Source organism: Rhinolophus hipposideros (genome assembly GCF_964194185.1).
Source record: "Rhinolophus hipposideros genome assembly, chromosome: 1".
Taxonomy (NCBI): domain Eukaryota; kingdom Metazoa; phylum Chordata; class Mammalia; order Chiroptera; family Rhinolophidae; genus Rhinolophus; species Rhinolophus hipposideros.
Genome location: NC_138047.1, coordinates 58,357,994 through 58,383,047, shown reverse-complemented (window position 1 = coordinate 58,383,047; position 25,054 = coordinate 58,357,994). Strand labels below are relative to the sequence as shown.

The window sequence follows — 25,054 nt, the reverse complement described above, 5'->3', positions numbered from 1 at the left end:
CATACTCACACACACACACAATTTGAAAAGGGATAAGGAAGTAATAATTAGTATAAGTAGATTAGCTATTCAAGTAGGACACTTGCCTATACCTCTAACCCTATAGAGTATAAAAAAGAGAAAAAAAAAGTTTTAATGAACTGTTTCTTCATCTACTAGTTTTGGAGAATAGATATCTTTCTAAAAACTTTTAAGTCTTGATTTAAAGTAAGAAAAGCCAAGGTTGCCTTAGGAATGTGATCTGTGAAGCAAAGAGGCAGAGAGCGTCCCTCTTCCCTGTCCAACCAGATTACAAAGCCAGCGGGCATTGGGGTCCACCAGTAAGACACGTTTCTGCCTCAATATTCTAGGCCTCATGGCCCACCTGTCTACCAAAATGCATTTGGAAGAGGAAAAGGTGTCCCAACTTCTCTCTCCATTCCCAGTTCTGCTTCTAAGCAGGCTAAATTTTCTACACCCCTTGGAGGTATTCTCACACCTTCAGGGGAAGACAATGACATTTCCAAGAAAGGCCCAAATCACACAGTTCAAAACTCAGGCCTTTTCAAACCGTTCAAGAGGCGGCTGGGGGTGGGTGGGGGGTGGGGGCGGGGCGACCGGCACTTGGCCATCTCTTTGAATCTGGATGGAGTGTGGGGTAATCCTCAATGCCCAGTAATTGACAGTGCAGTTTCCCGTTGGGCTGGTGCGACCACCGTAGGAATTACCTGAATGGGTAAGAGTCATTAACAGGGGTGTCCTCCTAAAACTCCAGGAATGATGTCAAACCTTCAGAAGTGCTTAAGAGATTGAAAAGAGAGTGGAGGTGAAGAAGGATTGAGGGAAGGGGAACCGGGAGATACCATAGACTGAGCCAAATTGATTCCAGAACATGGGATTGGGCATCGGGAGAAAATAGAAAAACTAAAACCTCTGGGCCGACCCTTGCTAGCATGCGTGGCCGGCGCTCCCTGGGCGGCTGTGGTCCGCTTACCGCGGTGTTTCTGCTCGCGCAGGGGCACTGAGGGCTGCGGCGGGAAGGGGGCGTACGCGCCTCGCGAGCGCACCTGCGCGGGGCCCTGCAGACCAGCGCGGCCTCCTCCACCTGGGGCCGCAGCACCCCCCTGCTGGCGGAGGGCGCGGAGTCCGGCGGATAGTGGGTGGAGAAAAAGACAGAAAGCCCCTGACCCACGAGGCGAGGCCGCTCTGAGGCTCAGGCCCTCGGAATCCACCCGGTGTAGGGAGGGGGTTGCTCTGCCTGGCTGGTTTTCTGGATCTGACTGGTCTCGGGTGTCCAAGGTTTCCCCGCTTGGGGTCACGCTCACTGGGCAGGGCGCCTAAGGAGATAAGCTGCGAGGAGTGGAAACTTAATAGAAGACGGGAAGCGGGCGGTGCATAGCGGTTCAGAGACCCGGGTGGGAAGGAGGAAATGCGAACCCTGCTAGATACCTGTCCCCGCCCCTACCCCCACCCTGCTCACCCCGGCGCCCGACGGCCGTCGCACTTCTGTGCTTGCAGCTGGCCAGTGCGTGGCTGTGACTGCAACACGCGGGATTCTGGGCCTCGCAGGGCCTCAGAACCTGGGAGTGGGTCCGGGACCGTGGGAACTTTCCCCAGGTAGGTCCGGTTTCGGTCCTGACTCTTCAGTACCTGCGAACTGGTGCAAAGATGTGCGTGCGACCCTTCCCGCGCCTTCTGGTTCCCGCATGCCTATGGGCGTACGCTATACCCTTCAAGCACATCCTGGGAAATACAGGCGTCCCCCCAACTCACAAACGCCAAATGAGGCGAGGGATTCGGAATCCGTTCCGAAAGCACGCTTGGAGATCACAAGCGCTAGGCGACGGGTAAATCCCAAGCTTTCTGTCCCTGATTGGGACACAACAAATGCTGGTGCGACAACCGGTTGGTTTTCCCTTGCCACAGTATTTAGGACCTGCACTCGGCACTGGGAATTCAGGCCACCTGCCTGGACATCACAGGATCTGTGCAGCTCCAAGATTGCGTTATCTTGTGATCTTGTTTCTTTCGCAGCTGTGTTCAGACATTTACGCCCATGGCCTCAGCTAGCGACCTCAGCTAGCTGGGCAGATGGGTAGGGTTATGGAGTCTTAGAAACTCATCAGAGAAAATTCAGACACGGAGAGAGTTAAGATACATCCGAAAGCTTGTAAATGCAGGATTAAAATAAAACATATCTGAGTTTGCCTTGGCTAAAGGCAAAACTAGCTCTGGGCATCCTTCCCCTACTACTTCCCGCCAAAAAAGGTCTTTGTGGGCAGATTGATCAGCACTGCTGCCTAGCCCTAAAGTGTCTGCCAGGAACACACCTACCTGGATCGCCTGGGCAGTAGCTCAGCCAAGGCTCGGCTTTCTTCCTGACTGTGTGATTAAGTTAATGACCACACAAAAGAAAACGCGCGGGAAGCTCAGGGAGTATCTACCTGTATCTTTCAAACTATGTGATTCCAGACTATAAGGAACCCCTTTTCAAAAAGCAGTATTTGCTTACCTTTTTCTAGACCAAGTTCATCTCTGAATCCCCAACATGTAATGAAGTCACCATAGTGAAAAGAGATTCTGGAAGGATCTTTAAGTTAGGCCCCAAATAGCCCGGATTTGTTTGTTTTTAAGAAACTTTTGCTCCAGAGATCCACTAGTATCCCAGGCATGGACCATTTAGTCAGCTTCTCAAGGTATTGTGATTTAAAGATCTCTTGAGGCCCATCTTCCATTTGCCCCCAAATATCTTTCTCACTTCTTGCCATCTACTTTGCTTCACAACCAGTCTTGGTCTTTTTTCTAGACAGCCCCCTTTAGATTTAGTTGGAGCCTGATTAACCCAGTAGAAAAATCAATTCTGCAGTGCAACAAGTACTTCACAGATAGCAGAACCTGACTCACTCATTGTACAGATGAGAAAATCAAGATGCAGGTAAATTGAATGATATCAATAATGAAGCAGGATCAGACTAGTCATGAATAGCAGACCGAGTTAGAACTGGAATTTTGGACTGTTCTCACCATGCTTTGCTGAACATTGGTGTTTCAGATCATCCAACTGTTGCCTAGGAAAACTGAGAGCAGGCCTCAAAAATATGTAGTACAAAAAGTACTTGGATGATCTTTTAAAAGTCAGTCTTTTTCACCAGCCTGGGTCACAATATGGATACACCTCTTTGTCCTATCCTGGTCTTTACCTGCTCCCTGCCCTAATCATAACTAGTTCTGTAATCACCTTAAGATAATGAAGACTTCATAATTCTTTTAGGAAAACCTTTGAAAGCCTGCAGTAGGACCTTGTGCATTTCCCATTTCAGACCTTTTCATAAGCGTCCTCCTTCTGACAGGAGGATTGGAAAAATGTGAAGGAAAGGGGTGGGGGAAGGGAAATGCAAAAGTACACCTCCTATGTTAGATAAACTAGTGTTGCATCGGTAACTAGAGCAACCCTAGAGTGACTTTGAAGATGCCCATGGATTAAGTACATGCCATCCTAAAACCTAAAGGATCATCATCCATTTGGGTTTGCACCTAATGGTTGCCAGATATAACACAGACACTTACATACGTATACTCTATTTAACTAACATTTCTTGTCAGTATATGAAGAGTAGAGAGGGACTTCTCCTAAGAGGAAGGGCAGGAAGAGGAGGAAAGTTATCCAGTTCTTCTGTATCGTAATGCTCCAGAGCTAGTTTTTGGTTTTTATTGTGTGTGTGTGTGTGTGTGTGTGTGTGTGTGTGCTTTTTTTTCCAGAGGCCATGCAGCTGCTCAAGCTGTTAGAAGGAAAGCTGGGCCCTGCAATACAGACTACTATGGTCATTTCAGCTTAGTTTCTAAAGAAACTTTCCATAGGATCTCTTAATGGGTAAGGCCAGAATGCTGACAGGTTCTAGAGGACAAGACACTCTTCCATGTAGGCATCACCAAAAGAACCTTAAGTGGGCTTTTCATCTGGTCTCCTTGATCCAGGCCTGAAAATTGTTTGTCTCTGGCCACTTCTGAAGATGGTAATGATCCTGCTGCTGAAAAGAATGCTGACATCCCAGTGAAAGTTAGCTCCATGGCAGGGATCTTTGTCTAAATGATCTGTCCTTTGATCAAGATGTTCAGTGCTTTCCAGCTAAAGATTTTCCAAATAATAATCAAACCTGTCTTCTCACTTTTAGACTCAAAATTGGCTCAGAGTACATAAATGCAAGTGAGGCAGGGTTTATCATCCCTCTCATGCTATCTCTTCCTTTCAGGGACTCAATAAAAATAGGTGGTATCTACTCAAAGTAGCCCTTGGTTATAAAAATATATTTAAAAATACTTTCCAAATAATTGCTTTGAAGAAAATAGTCATTTATTGTCAAAGCATCCAACATACCTGGATAATCTATAAAGTTTAATAAATCTTTCCAGGGATAAAAGAAACACATAACTATTCAGACTCCATTTCACTGGCACAAAATTACACTTTGTATTAAAAGGAAATACATATTTACATAATGATGACATTCTTCATCGAAGTCCATAATCATCTCATGATACATGCACTTCCCCCTGGAAACTTAAATTGAATGGTGACCCCCTTTTTATTCAGTTTTGTTTATTTTTGTAAGAACACACAAACTGTCATCGAGAAATGCAGAAAGCATCTCGCCCTCCTCCTTTATATCTAAAATAATTTTTGCCCTTACATATAATTATTACATCTAAACTGTAAGTGCTTAATAATTTAAGTAGAAACGTATGACAAATGCATCAATATGCTGCAATATATGACATTTTTAAAAATGTACCTTTGTTTTTGGGAAAGTGAAAATGCGTGCATTCAAAACAAAATCCCTCAAACAACCCACCCAATCAAAAATCCACCATCCTGTCTCGTTTGTGTGCGTGTGTGTGTGTGTGTGTGTGTGTAGTGTAGTGTAGTGTAGTGTAAGTCGCGGGTAAACATTTGAATGAGAAGGCTAGGGGAGATTGTGTGATTGTGTGTGTGTGTGTGTGTGTGTGTGTGCAATGTTTCAGGTCACGAGGAGGTGGTGGATGTCCTCGTTTATTTGTTCCTACAGGTGGCTTGACTGTGCGTGTGAGCCCGTGGAAAGCTGGGGTCCTTTCCGCGTCAATTATGCGAGGTCATGTGCCTGGAGAGGTGGTGGCGCTCCCTGAAGGACTCGTTGCAAATGGGGCACTTGAGTTTCTCCTCCCGCCTCCGCTTCACCAAGGGCTCCATGGCGTACTCCTTTTTGTGATGCGACCTCATGTGGTACACCAGGTCGGAGGTCATGCGGAAGGAGGCATTGCACTTGGCGCACCAGTTCTGCGCGGGCAGACACAGGGAGGTGAAGGAGGGCGGCAGCAGCGTGAGCGCCGAGGGCAGCTGCAGCTGCAGGGGCCCCGCGGCCGCGGCTGCCGCTGCGGCCGCGGCCGCGGAGCTCTTGGGCCAGAAGGCGGTGGCGTAGAGGAAGGGGCTCTGCTTGGGCAGGCCGCCGCTCGGCAGGGCCCCGCAACCCCCGTTCAGGTCCGCGGCGCCCTGCAGCTTCACCGCCAGAGGGTCGGCGGCGGCGGGGTAGAGTCTGGTGGGGCCCACCGCGTCGCCGGGGTGGCACGGCTCGAGCGCGCTCAGCTTCTGGCCCAGCACCAGCGGGGACAGCTGCGAGAAGGAGCGCGCCGGCTGCGAGAAGGCGCTTTTGCGCTCGTCGGACGCGGCGCCCTGGCCGCCGCCCGCACCGCCCGCGGCCCCCGCGCCCGCGCCGCTCCCCGCACCGCCGCCGCCCGCGCCTCCCAGTTGCGGCACGGAGGTGAAGGCGCTGCCCCGCGCCGGGCTGCCACCCTCCAGCCGGCTGGGCAGCGGGCCCCCCGGTCGCGGGGCCAGCAGCTTCTCGGCACCGGCAGGCGACGCGGCCACGGGCGTGGAGGAGCCGCCGCCGCCGCCCGCGTCCTGGTCGTCGGCCGCTGCGCCCGCACCGTCGGCGGCTGCCTCCTCCTGCAGGCCGGCCGCTCGGGCCGCCTTCTTCACCTCCACGAAGGCACTGCGCTTCGCCTCGCCGGTCTCGGGGCTGGGCGGCGCGAAGAGGCGGCCGTTCTCTTCCAGGCCGAAGTAGCTGCCCGAGGCGCGGTACTGCTGCGGCGTGCACACCAGGTCCTCCTTGGAGGCGGGCGCCGGCCGCTCTGCGAAGCGGCCCCGGCCCCCCACCAGCCCCGCGCCGCCGCCGCCTCCCTCCGCCGCCTCCTCGGGGAATTTCCGCTTCCCTTTGCCCAGGCCCGCGGCCTTGCCGTCGGGACTCAGCTCCGCCTCCTGGTGGCCGCCGCCGCTGCCGCCGCTGCTGAGGCTTCGGCCGGGGGAGCAGCTGCTGCCTCCCCCGGAGTTTTCCAGCTCCCGGGCCAGGTTGTGGAAGTCCGTGGATGGCTTCGCGCTGCCGCCGCCGCCAGCCACGGGTGGATTACTGCCTTCGGGGGAGGGGGTCGGGTAGTGGTGGATGGGGCCGGCTTTGCAGAACTTAGGGCCGGGTCCCAAGGGAGCCTCCTGTTGCTGCTGCTGCTGCTGGTCCTTGCCACAGCCGCCGCCCGCGTGATCCTTGGTGCCCACGCCGCCGCCTTGCTGGTCTTGCGGGCTCCTGTCAGCGCTGTGAAGTCTTTTGGGGCAGCGGAAGCGCAGATGCGCCACATAGGGGAACTCAAACTGGAAACGTTGGCTGCATTCCAAGCATGTGTAAGGGGACGACCCTGCAAACACCACACACGTACACACGCGCGCGCGCACGCACGCACACACACGCACACCACATGGTTACTCAGCATCGTCTCCAGGCTACTTTTCCATCACCCCCTTCACAAATCCACCTGCATCTCTCAGGGCCTGAGTGCCTGAGAAAAGAAGATCCTGTACGACCTGATCTAACTTTTCCTCCTGTTTTGGGGGGAGTGCAGTAAGTAAACCAAGTGTCTCCCGATTTCTCCTCACCTATCTGCCCTAGTTTCACTACGGACTGGCTATCAGATGCTTCGTAAAAGACGCCCAAAGAGAGGAAAGGCGCGCCCAGGCGCCAGACTGAGCTCCCGCTGTTCCGGCCCTCCCCCGCTAGCTAAGGGCCCACACGCAAATCGCGAGCCAACCTACCATTCATTTTGCTGTGAGGTCTAGAGGGGCAGAGCAAGAGTAACTCAGTCAGTTCTTTCCCGTACCAAACTAGTAACTCCTCGTCTTTGGCAATCCTGCGGAGAGAGCGGTAAAACAGCTGTCCGTTTTTTATATAGGCTTCAAGGTTCTGCTCTTCTTTATCTCTGGCTGATTGGACCAGACGCAGCCACATGAGACCTTCTGACGAACCATTTGCCGCTGAGGTGTCTACCTACAATTTAAAAGAAAAAAAAGTACAAGAAGGAAAGGGATGGAGGAAGGAGACTTGTAAGAGAATGGAGCCAGAGGAACCAGGGCCATTTCCTCTATGCTATTCTTTTCCAAAGAATTATCTGAGATCAAGATTCCAAAAACTTGACCCAAGTTGGCACCCCTTCCTCATGTTTGCAACCAGCAGGCAAGATAACCGTTCTTTGAAATGCTGCATCGATCATATAGCTTATTTAAGTCGCCATTTTCATATACTGGTTGAACATCAAACGAGGGAATGAATGTCTTCTTACAAATCCAATTAGCGTTAACATCTTCAGAATTTACTTCTAAATTATCCCATATTACAAAAATGTGGGTGGATTTTGTTTATTTTGGAAGTGAAAAGCAAGCTTGGATCTCAGAAATTATTGTGTCATTCACTCACCTTCCTAATTTTGGCTTAAACAATAGTTTTTCTTTGTAAAGAAAGAATAGAAAGTGAGAGGACTTTTATCTTCGAACTCAAATATATGGATTTAATGACGTTTTATGGTCAAACCATTAACATTTTTATTTAAATAACAAACTCTGGGCTCTAGCTACCTTTCCCAGAATGAATAATATTTAGGGCAACAGGAGACCTCCTAGGTTGGAAGACAAACGCGCCCAATACTTTGAATAAAAGTACTTACAGAAAGTACTTAGTATGCAAATAGCCTCAAACCTTGTGAAATTTCCCAGAATTAAGGAAGGTGCTGTTCATTACTAAGAAAGCCCAGGCAGGATCGAGGCACTGATTTAGACATAGTATTCCAAATCAAGGTTTGTCATTTATTCCAGAAAAATCAGTTGACAATCATTTGAGTTTAATTTTCCTTTTCAATTTTTGGTGTGTAAAACAGGATGACTCACATTACTGCATTTTCTACACTTAGAACCTGTCTCAGCTTGTCATTGGAATGATTCTTAGTCTGTTTTCAACTGGACGTTCCCCGCATACCCTAGTAGGCATTGGCCAAGACTTACCCGGAAGATGTAAGGAACTGTTCTCTTGTCGGTGGACTTGAGAGCTATGAAAGCTATGCTGTCGTACAGGGAAGTATGGCTCAGGACGCAGGGACCGAATATAGCGTTCTCAGGAATGTCGCAGGTGGTGTAAACGCTGGTGAAAATATCTGTCAGACACTGTTGGACAGCCTTGGCATCGCCGTCCCAGATGCCTCGCTGGATGCCCGAATCCTCCATCACTGGAGACAGATACACAGGACAACGAAGCGAATTACATTATTCTTTTTGCCTTTATGAAAACAGGCAGAACATTTTAACCACTCCAAAATGTTTTTCTTGAATTCGCCCGATTTTTGCATAACTCTTATTTCAGAAAAAAGGTCAATGGCAGATTAAATCTGGCATATTTTGAAAATGCCAACTAAGGAGTACTTTCCTTTTAAAAAAATAATTGGAATAGTGGGAGCTCAGGATAGACTGACTGCTTGTGAGAGAGAAAGCAGGGAGCTAGGAAAGACGAGATCGGTGTTTTTTGTTTTGTTTTGTTTTGCTTTGCTTTGTATTACCCTATTTGGGAGAGCATAGGACAGGATTTGGGGGGTGAGAGTTGGGGAGAACAATAGTATTTTTTACTAGTCTATAGACTTCCCTGACTGGAAGAAACTTCTAACCCTTGGGAGAAAGCACCTCTCCTCTCCTCTTAGGTATTGAACCGGGTGCCCAGGAGGTGACTTTTATATTTTTTCTTCCAAAGAGGGGAGCAGCATTAGCGAACAGGCGGAGAGAGCGGAGCATGGCGAATGGATTTCAAGTGGAGTGTCAGGGCCATGATTCCGTGTCAGTTAACCTTTCTCTGCAGCCTACAAGAGGGGACGTATGTCTGCTCATTACCATAATCCAACACTGTCCCTCCGAGGCTTTAATTAAAAAGCAGCAAGCAGAGGTAATTATTTTTTTTTCGACATGCTTATTTATGGATGAGGGTGAATCCCAGTTACCTTGTTATACAAGGGGGTGGATTGAGTCGCATGTACTTCATGAAGTGAGCAGGTACAGGGCAGGCCAGAAGTGTCCCATCTGAAATACCGCGTGTGTAATGATTGGTGAATTCTCGCTCCCCCAGATACGACCCTGTATGGGCAAAGGGAGGGGGGGCAGCCCCGCTTGCGTAGACCTTGGTGGGCTCTCCAGCTGTTTAATCCGCAGCAATTTAGAAAGTAATGCCCCGATGGAGGGCTCTCTATTAAGCTTCCATAAAGAGATATTTTACTGCCATTGCCTCTGGACACTGTCTACAAGACTTACCATTTTTAAAACACAAAACAGCTATTTTAAATTTAAACTGGCTTTCAGCTAACTGCATTGTGCACTCTTTCTGACTGACTAAAAGATACCTCTGAGTTGGTTTTTCCCTAATAATCCCACCACAGGCAGTAATTTTTGTGTATTTGGTATAATTTAAGTCGCAGGAAAGAGTAGTTCTAATTCTTTTCCCAAGAAGCTGTTCATTACGGAATAATATTAGCAATGTCCATTTTTTATCTTAATGTCTATTAACCAATTAATCTCGCAAATGTGATTACAAGGTAGTGCTTTTCTTTTTCTTTCCAGCTAACAGAGCATGAAACTTTGGCGACCCTCTTTTACCATTCACTCTGCTACACCTCCCAAATGTCAAGTATTGGGATGTGTCTGTCAGACAGAAAGAAGATAAATATCCATAAAGTAGAAACTTACTTTCTTGTGATACATCATCTATCCCTGTCCATTTTTACCCCACTCAAGGTAGCCCTCCCGATCTTCACTTGCAAATTTAAATACATTTTTAAAATCCTCCAGAACCTCTCGTCTCCTTTTCAAAGGAATCCTATTCTTTCCTTTTCAATTTCCCCAATTCAGGGTTTTATGCCTCAATTTCTCCTTTTAAAAGTCTCTTTCACACAAGCGTTTCATTGTGCTGGGCGGTCGCCCCGTCACTTGGGGCAACAGCAGGGACGCAATCATTAAAATGCAGTTCTACCTAACAATACGGTGAAAAGATCCTCGCTACGCCGAGCTAATAGGGGTCCGCGTCGCTGTGGCGGCCGCCACGAGCATCGAACCCGTCACAATAACCGCTGGGCGAGAGCCTGATCTAGCCCTCCGTGCGGTCGCCTTTACCACCCAGCCTTTCACAGCTCAACATCCTCCCCGAGGCCCCCGCTTCTCATCCGCCGGGGCATACTCTCCAGAGCCGGCTGCGCTTGCCGAAAGCCTGTCGCAGCCGCTGGCCACTCGCCCTCCCCCGGAGGCAGGCATTGTCTGGCCGCCGCGCGCTCCCTGGTAGCTCGCTTCTCCGGCAAAGTGCTCTCCACCGGCTCCTCCCTTTGTATAATCTTATTGGCAGTAGAGATCCCCTCAACAATTATTTCCCCCCTCTTCTGGATAATGAGGAAACGGAGAACAAAATTTTTCACTCTCCACACCAGACCTGCCTTTCTCCCCTCCCCCTCCCCCATCAATGCAAATAGACTTACCAGGAATAAGGTCAGAATGGAATCGCCCAAATAAGGCCACCGAGAACTGGGAGATGCAATCGAGTGTTTCTTTCGCCTATTGTATCAGTGTATTTCCATGTCAAGAGGTGTTGGTGTTGCTGTCTTGTAGGTTCTGCCTAAAGAGAGGAAAAAGAGACAGAGTGATGGAGATAGAGAAAAGAAGGGAGAGAGAGAGAGAGAGAGAGAGAGAGAGAGAGAGAGAGGAGTTGTACAGATGGATCCGATGCAGTGACTGACTGGCACGCAGACACACACTTTTTGTTTGCTGCACATAATCTGCCCAATGACGCGTGACAGCCCACGTCCCCTCCCTTTAACTCTTTGCTGGGCTGGGCGCTCTCTCCGGCTCTGCCTGCCTGGAAGCGGTCTCTCCGGCTGGCCGGTGCCCGGCAGGTCCTGAGCGCCTTCTCCAAGAGGCAACGCCTTTCCGAGCGGGGCCCGGCCCGCCTCCTCTTAAAGCATCGGCCCTTTGGGATGGTAGGAGGGGAAAATCAGTTTCGGGGTCGGAAAGGAAGTCCCAAAAGAACTGGAAAGGGCCTTTTTTTCCGTTTCGCTTGGCACTTGGAGACTCTCTGGCCGGAAGGTGGCCACTCAAGGAGCGCACGGAGCCCGCGCGCATTTCCCGAGTCTGAGTTGGGTGCAGGGGAGGGGATTGAGGATTAGCCCGAGGGATTCTCCTCCAGCCTTTGAGCCATCGCTGCTTCGCGCAGCTAGTTGCCTGGGGCTGATAAACCAGCGCCAGCTCTCTCCAGGAGCGCTCACTTTACCAAGCCCTTCCCAGCAAGGTTCAGAAAGAAGGCGCTTTGGTGAGAACTTGGCTCAGTCTCTCCGCGGAGCCGGAGATGGGGTAAGGGGAATGGAGTGGGGATGCTGCCAGACCTTGGAAGGGGATTTACAGGGGGCATCTGATCCCAGGAAACAAGTACCTGGGCGGGGCGTGGCGTGAGGGGCAGATGGGTGGGAAGAACCCACGTTACCAGACTCAAACATTTCCTGCTGTTGGGTCCTTTGCCCCGCACGTTCTGCGTAATCCTCGAGGGGGTCCCAAATTGGGGGCGTCCATATTTTAAGACTTCCGTGCGTGGGGGGGATGTGGGCAGAGGATGAGTCAAAGTAAAAATTATTACCGAGATGTGGTCCAAAGAAAGATGTGCTTTTCACGTCCAGCGGGTGGTGGAAAAGTGGATAGAGTTGCGGCGGCTGTCTCGGGAGCCCGGTTTGTGTGCTAAGCCACTTAGAGGCGCTGGCTGGCCCCGTTAGTGTAGCAGCTGATGCTAATGCTTGAGGTCTTTAACAGTCTGAAAGTTGACTCCTACAGGGACCGCAACACATTTTCGCTGGGGGACTCTCGAGGTTCTTTTTCGCCGTTCAACTCTACTCCTAAGGGAAGAAAGGCCTTTGAGTGGTATAGACGGTCCCACTCCCTCAGCCCCACCCGCAACACCATTTCATTGAAAAAGGCAATCTGTTAGCGTTAGGATAGATCGGATGTGAAGTAGGCTAAAGTAGACGAAGCAGAACCACGATTTATGGAGGAGAGGAGACAGCCTTGTTTTTAATCCAGTGTGAAATAAGGTAAGTGGACTGAGGATTGGAAAAGGGCAGCTTAAAAGGAAAAGGTGCATACCGTGTTAGATTCTCTCGCAGCTCTGAGACTTCACTCCGGAACCCAGTGAGGCAGCGAGACCCTGAACGCCTTTCCTCGCCGGTGCCTGCGGTCCAAGGAAGCCAGGAAAGGATTTTGCTGAGGGGAAAAAAAAGATTGCGAGGAACTTCCCACTAAATGAGTTCTTTTCTCCTTGGTCTCTCTCTCTCTCTCTCTCTCTCTCTCTCTCTCTCTCTCTCTCTCTCTCTCTCTGTCTGTCTGTCTTTTTCATTCTCTTTTCACCCCGCCCTTGTCAGTCCCCCACATAATTTTCCCAGTCCTTCTGATTAGACAGAACCCTCACCTAGGATTAAACTGGGAAACAGAGAAAGTAGGGTTGGGAAACCCCCATATATTAGGGAGGAGGGGAGATTTTCCCTTGATTTCCAGGTTAGCTACTGACTTTTCAAAGAAAGCTTCTCAAACAGCAGTTGTCTTTTATCTTACCATATCGTTTCTTATGCATGTGTACATACTTTGAAATAGTTTGGCTAAGGGCAACTCATGTAATGACCAAGGCTCAATACTGAGGGCTCTCACATGTCTGTATATCAGAATCCATAACTGTATTTAGCCAGTTGTCTATAATTGGCTTATGACTGGATGCTCCATTCATTTCTGTCTCTCTGTCTCTGTCTCTGTCTCTGTCTCTCTCAAGTATCCCTGTCCCACAATCACTTGTTTAAAGAAAGGGTGGAGGAATTAGAAATGTCAAAAGAATTGTCTTAACATCTAAAACAGTGGCCAGATACTTAAGAGAATACAGAGAAAAGAAGAAAAAGGTAAAAAAAAAAAAAAGCAAAAAGAAAGAGACGTGTAAACAACAGCATGTTAAGATAGAGAAGTCGCCAAAAGAGAGTTGTAGTCCCTTAGAAACTACAGCCTGATGAAGTGAAGGAAGGTGTGTATGTGGTTGGGAGTCAGTGTCCGAAATCTAATTCATTAAACAGTTGAACAGAACACTCATTAGATCCTTCTTTTGCTACTATTTATAGAACAGGAAGCTAGCCTTTCCCAGGAAAAGTCATCTGTCCACACAAGCCACTTAAGAAAATCTCCTTACATGTTGTGAATATAAAAGAATCACTCTACATGGAAGGCATTTTTCTTTTCCCTGGCCTTTTCTTTCTTAAATATAAAAGGCACATCTTAGATTATGTCTCCTTTGAGGTATTGAAACGTAGATTCCAATTTGCATAAAACACTGTTTCTGGTACTTAAGTTGGGGGTGGGGAAGCTTGATTTTCCAATTCTGACAAAGAAAATAGCTAAGATTCTATACATCAAAGAGGAGCGAGATGTATTCAGAATCTGGCTATCAGATGACATTTCCTCTCAGTTTATTTTTTCTGCCTCCTTATTAGATTTCCCCTATTGATATTGGGGAGGACAATCCCAAAATAAAAGAATTTCTAACATTTTATGAATCCAACTCTGTTTTATGTATTAAATGACTGGCACAGCAAAAAAAAAGTATGGGTAAGATTAAACTTGAAATTCCTGCTTTAAAGGTTTTCCAGTATTTTAAGTGGTACATATTTTCTAGGTAATATAAATGGTCTAAATGACAATCATTAATAGGAGGGGAAAAAAATCTACAAATTATTTTTATTTCTCTAGAAATTTATGGGCTAAAATGGTGCATAACCTACTTTGAAATCCCTCTGCATTATTACTTACTGAAATTAACTGAGGCATTTATTCAGCTCCAAATAGTACTATAAAAATATAGTTTTATCTAATTCACATGGAACAATGGATTTATGCATATATTTGGAGCTCTTTTCCCTGGGATTTTATTTCCAATTAAATGATTAGAGGGATGACAATAGAGAGGGAGGGTATGTTCACTTTGGCTTCATTTTAGCAAGGCTTCTGGCAGTTATGGTAGAAATACATGTGTAGACAACTGCAGTACTGCTTTGGAAGAGAAAGCTGGAGAGAGGCTGATGAATGATTCCTGAGGTGGTGCCTTTTATGGTCTAAGTGAGAGGGTGGAGAAAGGGTAAAAAAGGAAATCTGATTCTTAGGGAGTATTAGAATGAACAGGTTGTTTCTCATCCCAGGGTAGCGGAATGGGGCCCAACATATCTCAACTTTTGTGAGAGGAGGCAAATAAAGTCTGTAAGAATAACTCACTTAGAAGGATCGTTACTCTATAAGAATGAAAACACATTGTTTTTTTTCTTTTTCTTTCTTTTTCTAGGTCCTGGTTCATCCCCCTCTAATCCTGTTTCCAAAGCACTACATCAGCAAAGGCTTAGTTGTCAAAAAAAAAAAAAAAATCAATTCATGGTGAAGGAAAGCCACACCTGAAGACAATGAAGACAAGAGGCTGCCAAGGAAGCAGAGACTTTTTCCCTAAGCTTATTAATTTCCCACTGGGAGGTCTCTAGAAGGGGCTGTGAAGGTTGGGGAGGCAGAAAATGAAACTTCATAGCCTCACCATGGAGAATATAAAAGTTTCTAAGGGGTAACTTAGAGGCAGACTTGCTGAGCTGAATAAAGGTTTAGTGGTTAGGGGCCTCTTTGTTTTATACAAGTATACATGGCAATTTCAGTTTGGGTCCATTAGATGATAAATGAGTCCCAGCCTGGTCCTGGGAGAGGCAGAGACTTAAGGAAGGAATGGATCATTTTGTAGCCTGTGTGCAGGGACTCCAGGCTACCAACCACAGGGATCATTACTCCTGACTTACATTTTTCTCTCTTCAGTTTTTCCTTTCTCAGTGAATGGTAGCTGTTTTTAATGCTTCTGCTGCTGCTGCTACAGCTGCTGTCATTATAATAACCTACCTTTCTCAAGTTTTAAACCTTCTCTCGGAGGGATCTCAAATTCCATTTGTCATTCTGTTGGAGTTCAGCTGTGAGCTGGATAATCTTTGAGAATTTTGTGTCATTCATCTCCTCTCCTGGATCTGGCTTGTAGTCAACTGGCTTAATGGCTTCTGAGTATGACTTCCATCAGGGCTGGCAACTGAGGTGATATTAAAGGCAACTACCACAGATCTAAAATCAATGCCTTATGCTCACAGATGTGTGACCTATGACCCAATCCCATACCCACCATCCTGACCCCCTGGAACCTTCCAGTTTTATATCCTTCCCCCGATAAATATTTAGAGATCTGGCAAGGAATATCCTTGTGTTCCGTCAACTCAACTCCACAAGTTACTAAGTTTTTCCAGAGTCAGACCTCAGTAATAGACGGAGGGTGTGAGGAAAGAAATGTAGGAAGGGCCACAGTCAACCACTCTGAGCTTCCTCACCCTCCGGGCCAGACTTTCCAGGTAGACTGGGGACCAAGAGGTGTCCAGCAGTCTCAAATGAGAGGGAGCATCAGATTTTGAGAAGATTGACTCTAGGCCTTAGGAATGTCACCAAATTGAGGGGCTGTCCATCAAATTTCTTTGTACAATCAGGAAAGGGACACGATCCCAGGGACACGATTCCAAGACTCACTACCTGAGTTCTACCTCATTTCCTCTCTCTTTTAGACTGTATGTAATTCCTAGTAAGTTTAAAAGAGAGAGGCTGATTGACACACGGTGGCACCTGTTCCCAGCTAGCCCTCTGAAGTGTGGACTTAGATTATAAATTGGGCTGCTGGGAGATAGGCAGCATAAAGCATTTCTATCCTGGGAAGGGGATCTAAGCAGAACATACACATGCTCACGATGTTCAAGTTTAGAATTTATCCATGGAATACTTTCCGGAAGCCTGAGGAGAGGGACAGCATCTGATCTTCTCAAAGGAAAAGGAAGACAAAAAAGAAAAGAAAAAGACTTGGGGGGAGTACACAGCAGTTAGTAAACATAACAATGATGACTCACATTGCCTTGGAAATATAGTTTATTTCTTCACAAACTGTGCTCTCACACGCAAATTCCTCCCCTGCTCACATTGTAGATTGGACTGTTTGAGTGAAACCCATCTTTTATGATTTTAATTAAAATGAATTGCAGGTGTTTCATGATTTAATCCAGGGGTATTACTCTAATGTTGATGGAGGACTATATCCCCGAACACGTATGGAAAGCCAATAAATTTTAACAGATTTCATAAACATTTAAAAATGATCAATGTAAATCTTTCCTTTTAAGTCTTCACTTGGAGAAATGCTCTCTTAAAGATTTCAAAGATCAACTTGTCACAAACAATAATAACAGCCTGGCTACTATAAAAAATACTGTACATATATTTCAAAGTAGTAGAAATAATAGGAGGAGGGTTGAAACATATTTGTTCTCTTGAAATTGCTGATTGAAAGGCCAATTCCCAGATTGATATGGTAGTCTTCTGGTAATGTAATACAAGGGTAACCAAGATATTCATAATTGCCTTTAACATTTTAAGGAAAACCCATATTTGAAGAATAAATAACATCTAGAATTGTCAAGTACATCATTCACAAATTCCTAATAAGAATAAACACATTGAATATAAAGACGTTGATGTTGAGATTTCCTGAAAGCCTAAAATTCAGTTTAGGTCTGAACAAGTTTATACCTGATCAGACACGGTTGTGTGTGTGTGTGTGTGTGTGTGTGTGTAAGTAGGTTGTGGGTAAATATTAAGAGTAGCAATTTAAAAAACTTTCAGGATTGTCATTTTTCTTGGTTGCATATTCATAACGTAGTCAGTGCTCCTTTTTGCATGTTTTGTGTAAGATGGTTTTGAGAAAATAGTTTGTGTGAAGTCATAGAGGAGGGCAATTGGTCTTCTAGAAGCAAAACTGAATAGAGTTCTACACTATATATTTTCTCCATATGATTTCTGTATCTAGGGCCTTGTGTATATGGTCAGATGCCTCACATCTACATTCTAGAGTCATTTTACCTTAGGCCCTAGGAAGTTAATGTTTCCAGACAAGGGGGGATCCTGTGAATTTGTGAAAATATCCTGGGTAAAGTCTGTAGCTGAGAGTGCAGTGGGTTCCATTTCTTACCTGGGGTGCTGAAGGAGCCGCTCTATCCTCTAAGCCAGGATAGAGGCTGAGTTTGTGCCAAAAGTTTGGGCAACAAGGCAAGGCACAGAGTGCCTGCTAGAATTTCTGCCTGGATTCTGCGGTGCTCATGACTCTGTCAAGGGCATGGCAACAGAACTGAGGGTGCAGAGAAGGCCAAACGCAGAGACCGGCTTCAGTGAAGGCTAAGAGGTCGCTCTGAGAGAGCATCAGGGAGGGCACTGCCCCAACAGCACCGCAGACACCGCTCCCAATACGTTTGGGATGATTCACCAAGACTGTAGGACCCTGACACGGGTAGGTACTGGGCAGAACTAGACAAGCCACCTTCATTGGGGGTTCTCTGTTTCACGCGCAAATCGTGAACTTGGGGGGGGGAAGAGACCACGCTCGCGCTGGGTGCGCCCCGGGACACACGGAGGACTGAGCAGGGACCAAGCCCAGTTAAGGGCCTGCCGCGTCTTCCACGTTCTCCAGCCTCCTACCGCCTCCCTGGAATCAGTGCCAACACTTGTCTCCTGCTAGGTGACAACTTCCCGCGAAAAAAGGCGTCTTGAGGACCAGGCTTTCAGGGACAGCTATGCTCCTTTTTACCCTGTTTCCCCGAAAATGAGAGTTAGTTGGACAATCAGCTCTAATGCGTCTTTTGGAGCAAAAATTGGTATAAGACCCGGTCTTATTTTACTGTAAGACCAGATCTTATCTAACATAAGACCGGGTCTTACATTAATTTTTGCTCCAAAAGACGCATTAGAGCTGACGGTCCGGCTAGGGCTTATTTTCGGGGAAACACGGCACCACCAGCACGACCATCCCGGTCCCCTGCACACGTCCTTCCCTGGCAGGTCCACCGATTGCCATTCCCAGGGTGTGGGTCTGTTTTCCCATCTCTTACAACTGACAGTGATCGGTCCCAGTCTTGGTTTCCCTTCCCAGGCAAACTAAGGCGGGCAAGCGTTGCCTCGTGGGTCGCGGTGAGGCCTCGGTGAGGGAAAGAGGGCGAGTGCACTTTGGAGAGCCAGGTGTAGAGCAGATGGTAAGGGATTACTTCCAAGAGCTGGGGTGAGTTTCATGTCAGCCTGGGACATCCCAGAGAGGTCTCAATGCCTTCATTAAGTAATACTCTCCTTAGAGGTCTGGAGAACTGACCAAGAAAGACCAACAACTCAGGTTCAGGCCACGACTCCATCAGGGGAACTAGGCTGCCTGGGTTTGAATCCCAGTTCCTGCCCCTGGGCAGGTAATTTAACCCGTCTGTGCTTCAGGCCCTCACCTGTGAACCGAGGGCGATAGAGGTCACCTCTTTACAAAGTTATTGTGAGCGCCGACATCGAGCAAGCGCAGAGCACGATGCCTGGCACATAGCAAATACCCTGTGACTCTTGCTACTGTTATAACATTGCCTTGGTTTCCTCGTTAGGAAATTTGGGACTTGTATTGTGCGCCCGCTTTCAAAGCCACTCAGCGAACGCTGAGGATTTCTCCGTTTCTAGGGAGGTCGTTAGGAGGTACTGGAGGGTAAACCAGGCAGGAGGAACCTGCTCAGGTGTTCAAGGATCCCTCCACCGCTGAAGGAAGGGCCCGGTGTTCCAGCCACAGCCGCCAGCCCTCCGCCCTCCTCCCCTCTTCGTGGAAAAGCGAGCCGGTGTCGCCTGGAGGCTTGTACTTCGCGCTTCCACCCGCCCCACCCCCAGGCCCATCCCCGAGCTCTTCCTTTAGGCGCCGGCTTAGAAACGCGCGCAAAGCCAGGTCCGCGAGGGCTGAGGCATCGCGACCCCTTGGGGTGAAAAGCGTGCGAACGCATCGCTGATTAACTCCGGCGCGGCGGCCAGAGAGCCGTGGCCTGGGTGGGCAGAGAAGCCTGGGGACCCAGGCGTCCGGCCTGACCAGGGCTCAGGGCCTCCACGCGGCGCGGCCTGCCCTTTTCCCGGCCCTGAGGCAGGGAGGGCAGCGCCGAGTCCGGGGCGCGGCGGGACCAGCCCCTGGCACGCGGGCCGCACCCGGCTTCGCGCCCGCGGGCTCCACGCCGGCGGCCTCCGGGCCCCGCCCCCAGGCCCGCACGAGGGCTGCGCGCGGGGCATTGTGGGCCGCAGGGCCGACCGGGCTCCCCCTGCCGCCTGGGAGGCGGGGCAGAAAGCCCGCTCCCCGCTCCCCGCTCCCCGCCGCACTGGGCTTTGGCGCAGCGCAGCCCCGGGCGGGCGCCCTAAGCGCGCCCCACGCCTACAGTCTCCCGCTCTGCGAAGCCTCCCGCCCAGGCCAGGGACCCGTGACAGAGGTCAGTTGTGGGTTCCCCATTGATCTTTCTTCTGAAGGATCCGAGAGAGCTCGAAATTTGGGATCTTCAACACTTAGGGTTGAACCCCAGGTCTTCAATCTACTAGCAGCTGTGTGTCTCTGAGCAAATTACCGAACCTCTGGATTTTCAGCTTGATATTCATTTGTAAAATATCAACAACAACGTTTATCGCATAGGGTGATGACTCTTGTTCTGACTATTACTAGGGCAAGCCTGGGTTCAGATCCCAGCCGGACTGCTTGCTTGATTGAGCTCGGTAGCCTCTCTGTGCTTCCGCTTCCTGGGAAGGACGGGTATCTGTGAACTAGGGATAATGATGCTGAACTCAAAGGCTCATAAGAATTAAATGCAATAAGTATGGCAGTGCATTCAGCCTACCACATACCGTAGTTAAGAGTCCAAATAGCTGATTATGTCAAGCATCTCAATGCCTGGCACTTTGAAATGCTGGGTACGTATAATTTTTAAATCTTACCTCTCCCGCTCCACTTTTGCTCCTCTTCAGAGAGAAACAAAATGCAAAGGTGCATGTCCATATGTGGAGTGGTAGCACATGTAGAATCGGGAAGAGGTAGCTTGTGGCAGAAAGTTAGGTGACACTTCGGGAAGCTGCATGCCTCTCCTGGCCTTTCCTCTTCAGTTTCTAGGGACAAGGTAAAAGAATAGGACAGGCAGCGAAAAAAAGCTTAGAATATGGAAGGTGCTCAACAAATACATTTTTCAGTTGAAAATGGCATTTCAAGTATTAAAGAGACAGAGTGTCTGAAGTGGAATGGGAGACTCTGCATTGGGGTTGGTTTCCATCTCTCTGTGCCTAGCTGCCAGTAGGCTTGTGGGGAGTATTTCTGTGTGATTTTATGTCATCGCCCTTGGGAGGGGAAGATCTCAGAAAGGGAATGGAAGAGAAGGGGGCACTGCTCTAGGGGAACAGGTTTTGGGGACAGGAGGAACGATGAGATACACCCCCTTGCATATGGAGAAGAGATACATCCCTGCAGCTGATGCAAAGCATCCCTGACTCAAAGGAAGTAAAAGGAGAGGGAGAAAAAGAGAAAAGATATAGGGGTGAATTCTCTTGGGGTGAGTTAGGCCTTCAGTGTAAGGTTGGAATCTGTCTGTTCCCCCAAGCTTGAAAATTCAATTTGGAGTCCAAATGCTTACATTCACAGACATCCCTTAATCCTCCTTACTACAGCTCTGGTGCTTTCAGAGTGGGGGAGCATACCTACCTCACCATACGCCTCTTCACTGTCCCACTCCTTCAGGACCAGTGTCCTCTTCTTACTTTTCCAATGGAGCACTTACACCTTTGTCGTTGTTGTTCTCTATGGATAATAGGATAATGGAGGATGGTGTTTTTACTCAGCAGCTAACAGGACATCTAGGACAGCGTGGCCCCAAGCAGCACTCAAGACCATGCCCTTCTGCATTCTTCCTGAGGGCAGAGAATGCTGATACAGCGACAACAATCTAAGGGATTTCGTAGACCTCTGGCTCTTAGTGTCCTTTCCTCTCAGACCCTGACTAAAAAGTGCTGTTAGCAGAAAGGAGAATACAATAAAACAAGTTCCTCAGTTTTTCCACCCCTGGGCAAAGGAGACAACTGATGAAAAGGAGCCACAACTTGGAAAAGGTTTCTTTTTCCTGACCATAAATCTCATCCTCCTGTTCGTCTGCCCAGCGAAGCATGATAAGCCCTTTTCCATAAAGTATTCAGTATTAGAGCCACAAAGCTCCCCCAATCAGTAGCCATCTGCTTCTACCATAACTGCTGCTCCCGAAGCAGGGAAAGCAGCAGCAGAGAAAGGGCACCACTGTTAGGCGGCTGGACAAATGAGGAGACTGAATAGCTTTGGTTTTCCTTGTGTATCTGTATCTATAGAGACAGGGGAAGAAAGGCCGCATTATATTGATACAACAATTGTAAAACAAAACACGGAAGAGGCATCTAAAGGGCAATATCGCATGCATCAGGGGTCTCCAGATAAAAGGGGAGCTAACAGATTTATAGAAACCTTTAATTGGTTTTCAATTGAAAGCTAAAGAGGCTGGGGCGAAGCTGTGAAGAGTGGCAAAGTGCTCTCCTTCAGCCGTCTGGGAGGCGTGATCGATTTCATGGAGGGAGAAAAGAAGAATCCGGAGCTCGTCCGGCGCCTCTGCGAGGGCAGGGAGCAGCTCCGTGTCAAGAGCTTTTCCTCTTTGGCCAGGGAGTAACTGATTTGATCATACGTAATAACAGGATCTCTCCTCTTCCTCCCTCCCTCCTTCTCCCCTCCTCCCGCCTTCCATCAGACTGATACACACGTGGAGAGGGAAGGAAAGGATGAAAAAGTAAACCTATTTTCCCATCCCCGGAAGAAATAGACCCCAGCCGAAAAACACCAGGCTTTAAACCTGTTGTTCATCGGCTAGTAGGAAGGCCTCTTTGAAAGAAACAGGAGTCCTGCCCTCACCCTACCCCTAGTCGTCTCTCCTTTTCAAGACTTAAACAGGAAAAGCTAAAATCACAGGAGGCCGTCCACTGTGAGGGTGAGAAGGGTGAGAAGTCTTTGCTTGAGCCCACTGGGTTTCTCTCTGAGCGGATCACTCCTTTCAACCGGCACTGCGCGCCTTTTCTTAACCCTTTCCTGCGCAGCGTGTGCCACCCACATCAGCCTCCATCCGCATTGCCCACCCACACAGCAGCCCCAGACGTAGGTCTGTTTCTAAGGCTAATTTATTGGTCCGACCCTCCATTATCTTTTTCGGTTTCCTAATTAATCAAAGATAAAAGGCAATGGTGCAAATTACGATTATGAGGAAACTGGAAGATGGTTTTGAATAAAATGGGAGAAAGGAAATATGATTGATTGAACGGCAGGACAGTGAAACCTCAAGTGCGAGGACAGGCCTCAGGGGGTCAAACCTGACCCCTTTGTGTTGCAGATGGGCTGCTCTGTCTGCCTAGCGTTGTCACCACGGGGACAGTCCCCAGATTAGGTCACTTGGTTCCAAAGCCTTCCGTGGAGAGAGCTGGGTTTCCTCCCAGGCTCCCAACCCCACTAGGTGCCGGCCCCCACCCTTCCAACGCACACTCCGCCGCCCCTGCTGAATTTCAGGACGCTTGGCTAGTGATTCCACTCCACTTCAGGATCGCCTTTGGATCTAAGTATACCCAATTACTGCGCTAACGCGCGGCAAGTGTCTCTCACAGTTTCCCTTCTTTGAACCTTCCTCTTGCGAGGCTAATTCCTCGTGAAATGGCAGGCAAAAAAGTCTAGTAGGTCAGAGATTGTATTTGCTCTTGTAAGGGATTAATAGAGCCCCTGTCTGATGCTGCTATCCAGAATTACGTTCGGGATTAAAAGGCAGACACGACACGGGCACACATTTTGCATTCACTGGTGGTTGTGATTAATGTTTCCGAGGGGATTTGTGCTGGGAGCTTACAAAACGTGCTCTCCGGGGTCTAATGCCCGACGGCCGCGTGGCAAGGGCGGTCAGGAGGTCTGTGGGCACGCGCCTGAGCACTGAGGGATTAGAGAGATGTCAGATGGGCGCGGGGCGCCAGGCGCAGTGGCCTTTTAGCGCCTTCCTCCCTCCACCCCGCCTCGGCACAACTGCTCCGGAGGACAGCAGTGAGGACTGTCTCAGGTGGCAGACTTTAGGTTTTTCAGGGCTATGTGTAAAGAGAAGATACCCTTGAGTATCCTGACTTTTGGGTGGGTGGGAGAAAGGGGCTCATTGCCAAGCCACTGAACTTCATCCATCCATCCATCCATCAAGGGGGAGTTCCGAGCTCTGCGCTCAGGGGAAGAGCCGCTCAAACACATCATTGACCCCCAAATCAAAGTCTCCCAGCCCCGGTCCGGAAGAGAATGACCTCACGCCCGCGAGCCTACCACTCTCAGGGCTGCTGTCGCACCCAGGGAGTCACCAGTGGAGAGGAGCCAGAGGCTAGGCACGAAGTACGTCCCCCTTTCCGAGCGGGTGAAGGGACAAGGGAAGGAAAGTTCCAGGATGCAAGGGGGAGGCAAGGAAAAGGAAAGACACCCAGCAAGGGAGTGAAAAGGAAGCAAATAAGAAGCGAGAGAAGAGGGTAGTGAGAAGAGAGGAGGAAAACGGGGACAGGGTGGGCGCAGATGGTGGACATTACGGTTCTCCGGCGGAAGGGGGCATCTTACCGGCGGAGACAGCCTTGCATTGGGCTGGGGCGGAATGCCCAGGCAGAAGCCGCCCTCCAGCCCGGGCTCCATGGTGCGGGGCGCCCCCTTCTGGCAGCTGCGCGGCTGCTCCCCGCGATCCCGCGGGTACTCGGGTGTAGCGGCTGCCCCTCCCGCGGCGCCGGGGAATGCCGGTGGTGGGGGGAGGAAGGGCAGGAGTGGGAGTGGGTGTGTGGGTGGTACGGAGCCGTCCGCTGTCCCTTGCCTAAGCGCTCCCCGCGGCCTCCTCACCTGGGGCCTGTGGGGCTCCTTCCCCGCCAGCACAGCACAGCTCCTACGTGCCCTGCGGTGGCGGGGCTCCCGCCCCAGTCGGAGCCTGAGGAGGAGCCCGCCCTCCTCTCCCAGCGCCCGGGTCTTGCCGCAGCAGCTGGGAGGGAGGGAGCGACCACCGCCGGCTGCTGCCGGGCGGCGTCTGGGGGCCGCGAGCCGAGCGCGAGGAGCCGCCATCTGGAGCCTCGGCAGCGGGCGGGGGTGCGGGAGCAAGGGAAGGGGCCTGGCGGCTCGGCCCCAGGCGCAAGACGTGCAGGGGTCTGAGCGTGGGAGCCGCGCCAGTTCTGCCCCCACGGCGGAGCGTGTGCCGTGAGGGGTGTGCCGGGGGTGTGTGACGGGGTACGGCCCCTGGGGCGCAGGAGCGGAGGCCTGCCCCTTTCAAGGCCCCTGAATTCCGGGGCAGTCCCGGCTGGCAGGTTTAGCGAAAGAGCCGGAGACCAGCTTGACAGTCCTCCCACCCCCCTTCCTCTGGGGAGGTGGGGAGCTGGGAGGCTGGGAACCAAAACACTCCTACACGCGCACACACACACGCTGCCGGTCAGGAGTGGTTTTCTCATTTCCCTTTCTTCCCACCTAGTCGATCCCACTCCAGGAAATACTTTGGACAACTCCACACTAAGACCACGACTTCAGCCAGAACATGGGACAGCTACTGACAGGGTATCACCCTTGGGGATAAATACTCTCTAGTGTCTGTGGAAAAGGAAGGGGATGGGGTGAGGGAGGGTCATCCTTGCACAGGTAGCGCAGAGGAGAGAATAATTGAGTGTGTGGGAGTTAGGAAGTGTGGTTTCTCCCTTCCCCTTTCTTCATTTCAGATCCAATGT

At 49.6% G+C, this 25,054-nt stretch overlaps 1 protein-coding gene across 3 annotated transcripts; it reads right to left on the bottom strand.

Annotated features, from left to right (window-relative positions):
- Positions 1-4,320: 4,320 nt before the first annotated feature.
- PRDM8 (PR/SET domain 8) lies at positions 4,321-24,218 on the bottom strand. Of its 3 annotated transcripts, none has more exons than XM_081051203.1 (9): positions 24,189-24,218; positions 20,985-21,080; positions 20,231-20,398; positions 12,476-12,592; positions 11,976-12,228; positions 10,828-10,964; positions 8,330-8,550; positions 7,091-7,322; positions 4,321-6,696 (listed from the first exon to the last, which is right to left on the bottom strand). In XM_081051203.1, exons 7-9 carry the CDS (start codon positions 8,546-8,548, stop codon positions 5,093-5,095), a joined length of 2,055 nt encoding a protein of 684 aa, XP_080907329.1. In that variant the 5' UTR covers positions 8,549-8,550; positions 10,828-10,964; positions 11,976-12,228; positions 12,476-12,592; positions 20,231-20,398; positions 20,985-21,080; positions 24,189-24,218; the 3' UTR covers positions 4,321-5,092. The 3 variants fall into 3 exon arrangements, with proteins under 3 accessions (XP_080907329.1, XP_080907328.1, XP_080907330.1); XM_081051202.1 differs by lacking the exon at positions 24,189-24,218 and adding an exon at positions 23,919-24,033; XM_081051204.1 differs by lacking the exons at positions 10,828-10,964; positions 11,976-12,228; positions 12,476-12,592; ... (1 more) ...; positions 20,985-21,080; positions 24,189-24,218 and adding an exon at positions 9,310-10,308.
- Positions 24,219-25,054: the final 836 nt, after the last annotated feature.

Excerpts from the sequence above, each read along its gene's own strand:
- PRDM8 (XM_081051203.1), bottom strand. The coding sequence starts at position 8,548 with ATGGAGGATTCGGGCATCCAGCGAGGCATCTGGGACGGCGATGCCAAG. Across the intron at positions 7,323-8,329 it reads CAGTTCCTTACATCTTCCGG|GTAGACACCTCAGCGGCAAA; the intron begins GTAAGTCTTGGC and ends TTTAAATTGTAG. Across the intron at positions 6,697-7,090 it reads ACCTCACAGCAAAATGAATG|GGTCGTCCCCTTACACATGC; the intron begins GTAGGTTGGCTC and ends TGGTGTTTGCAG.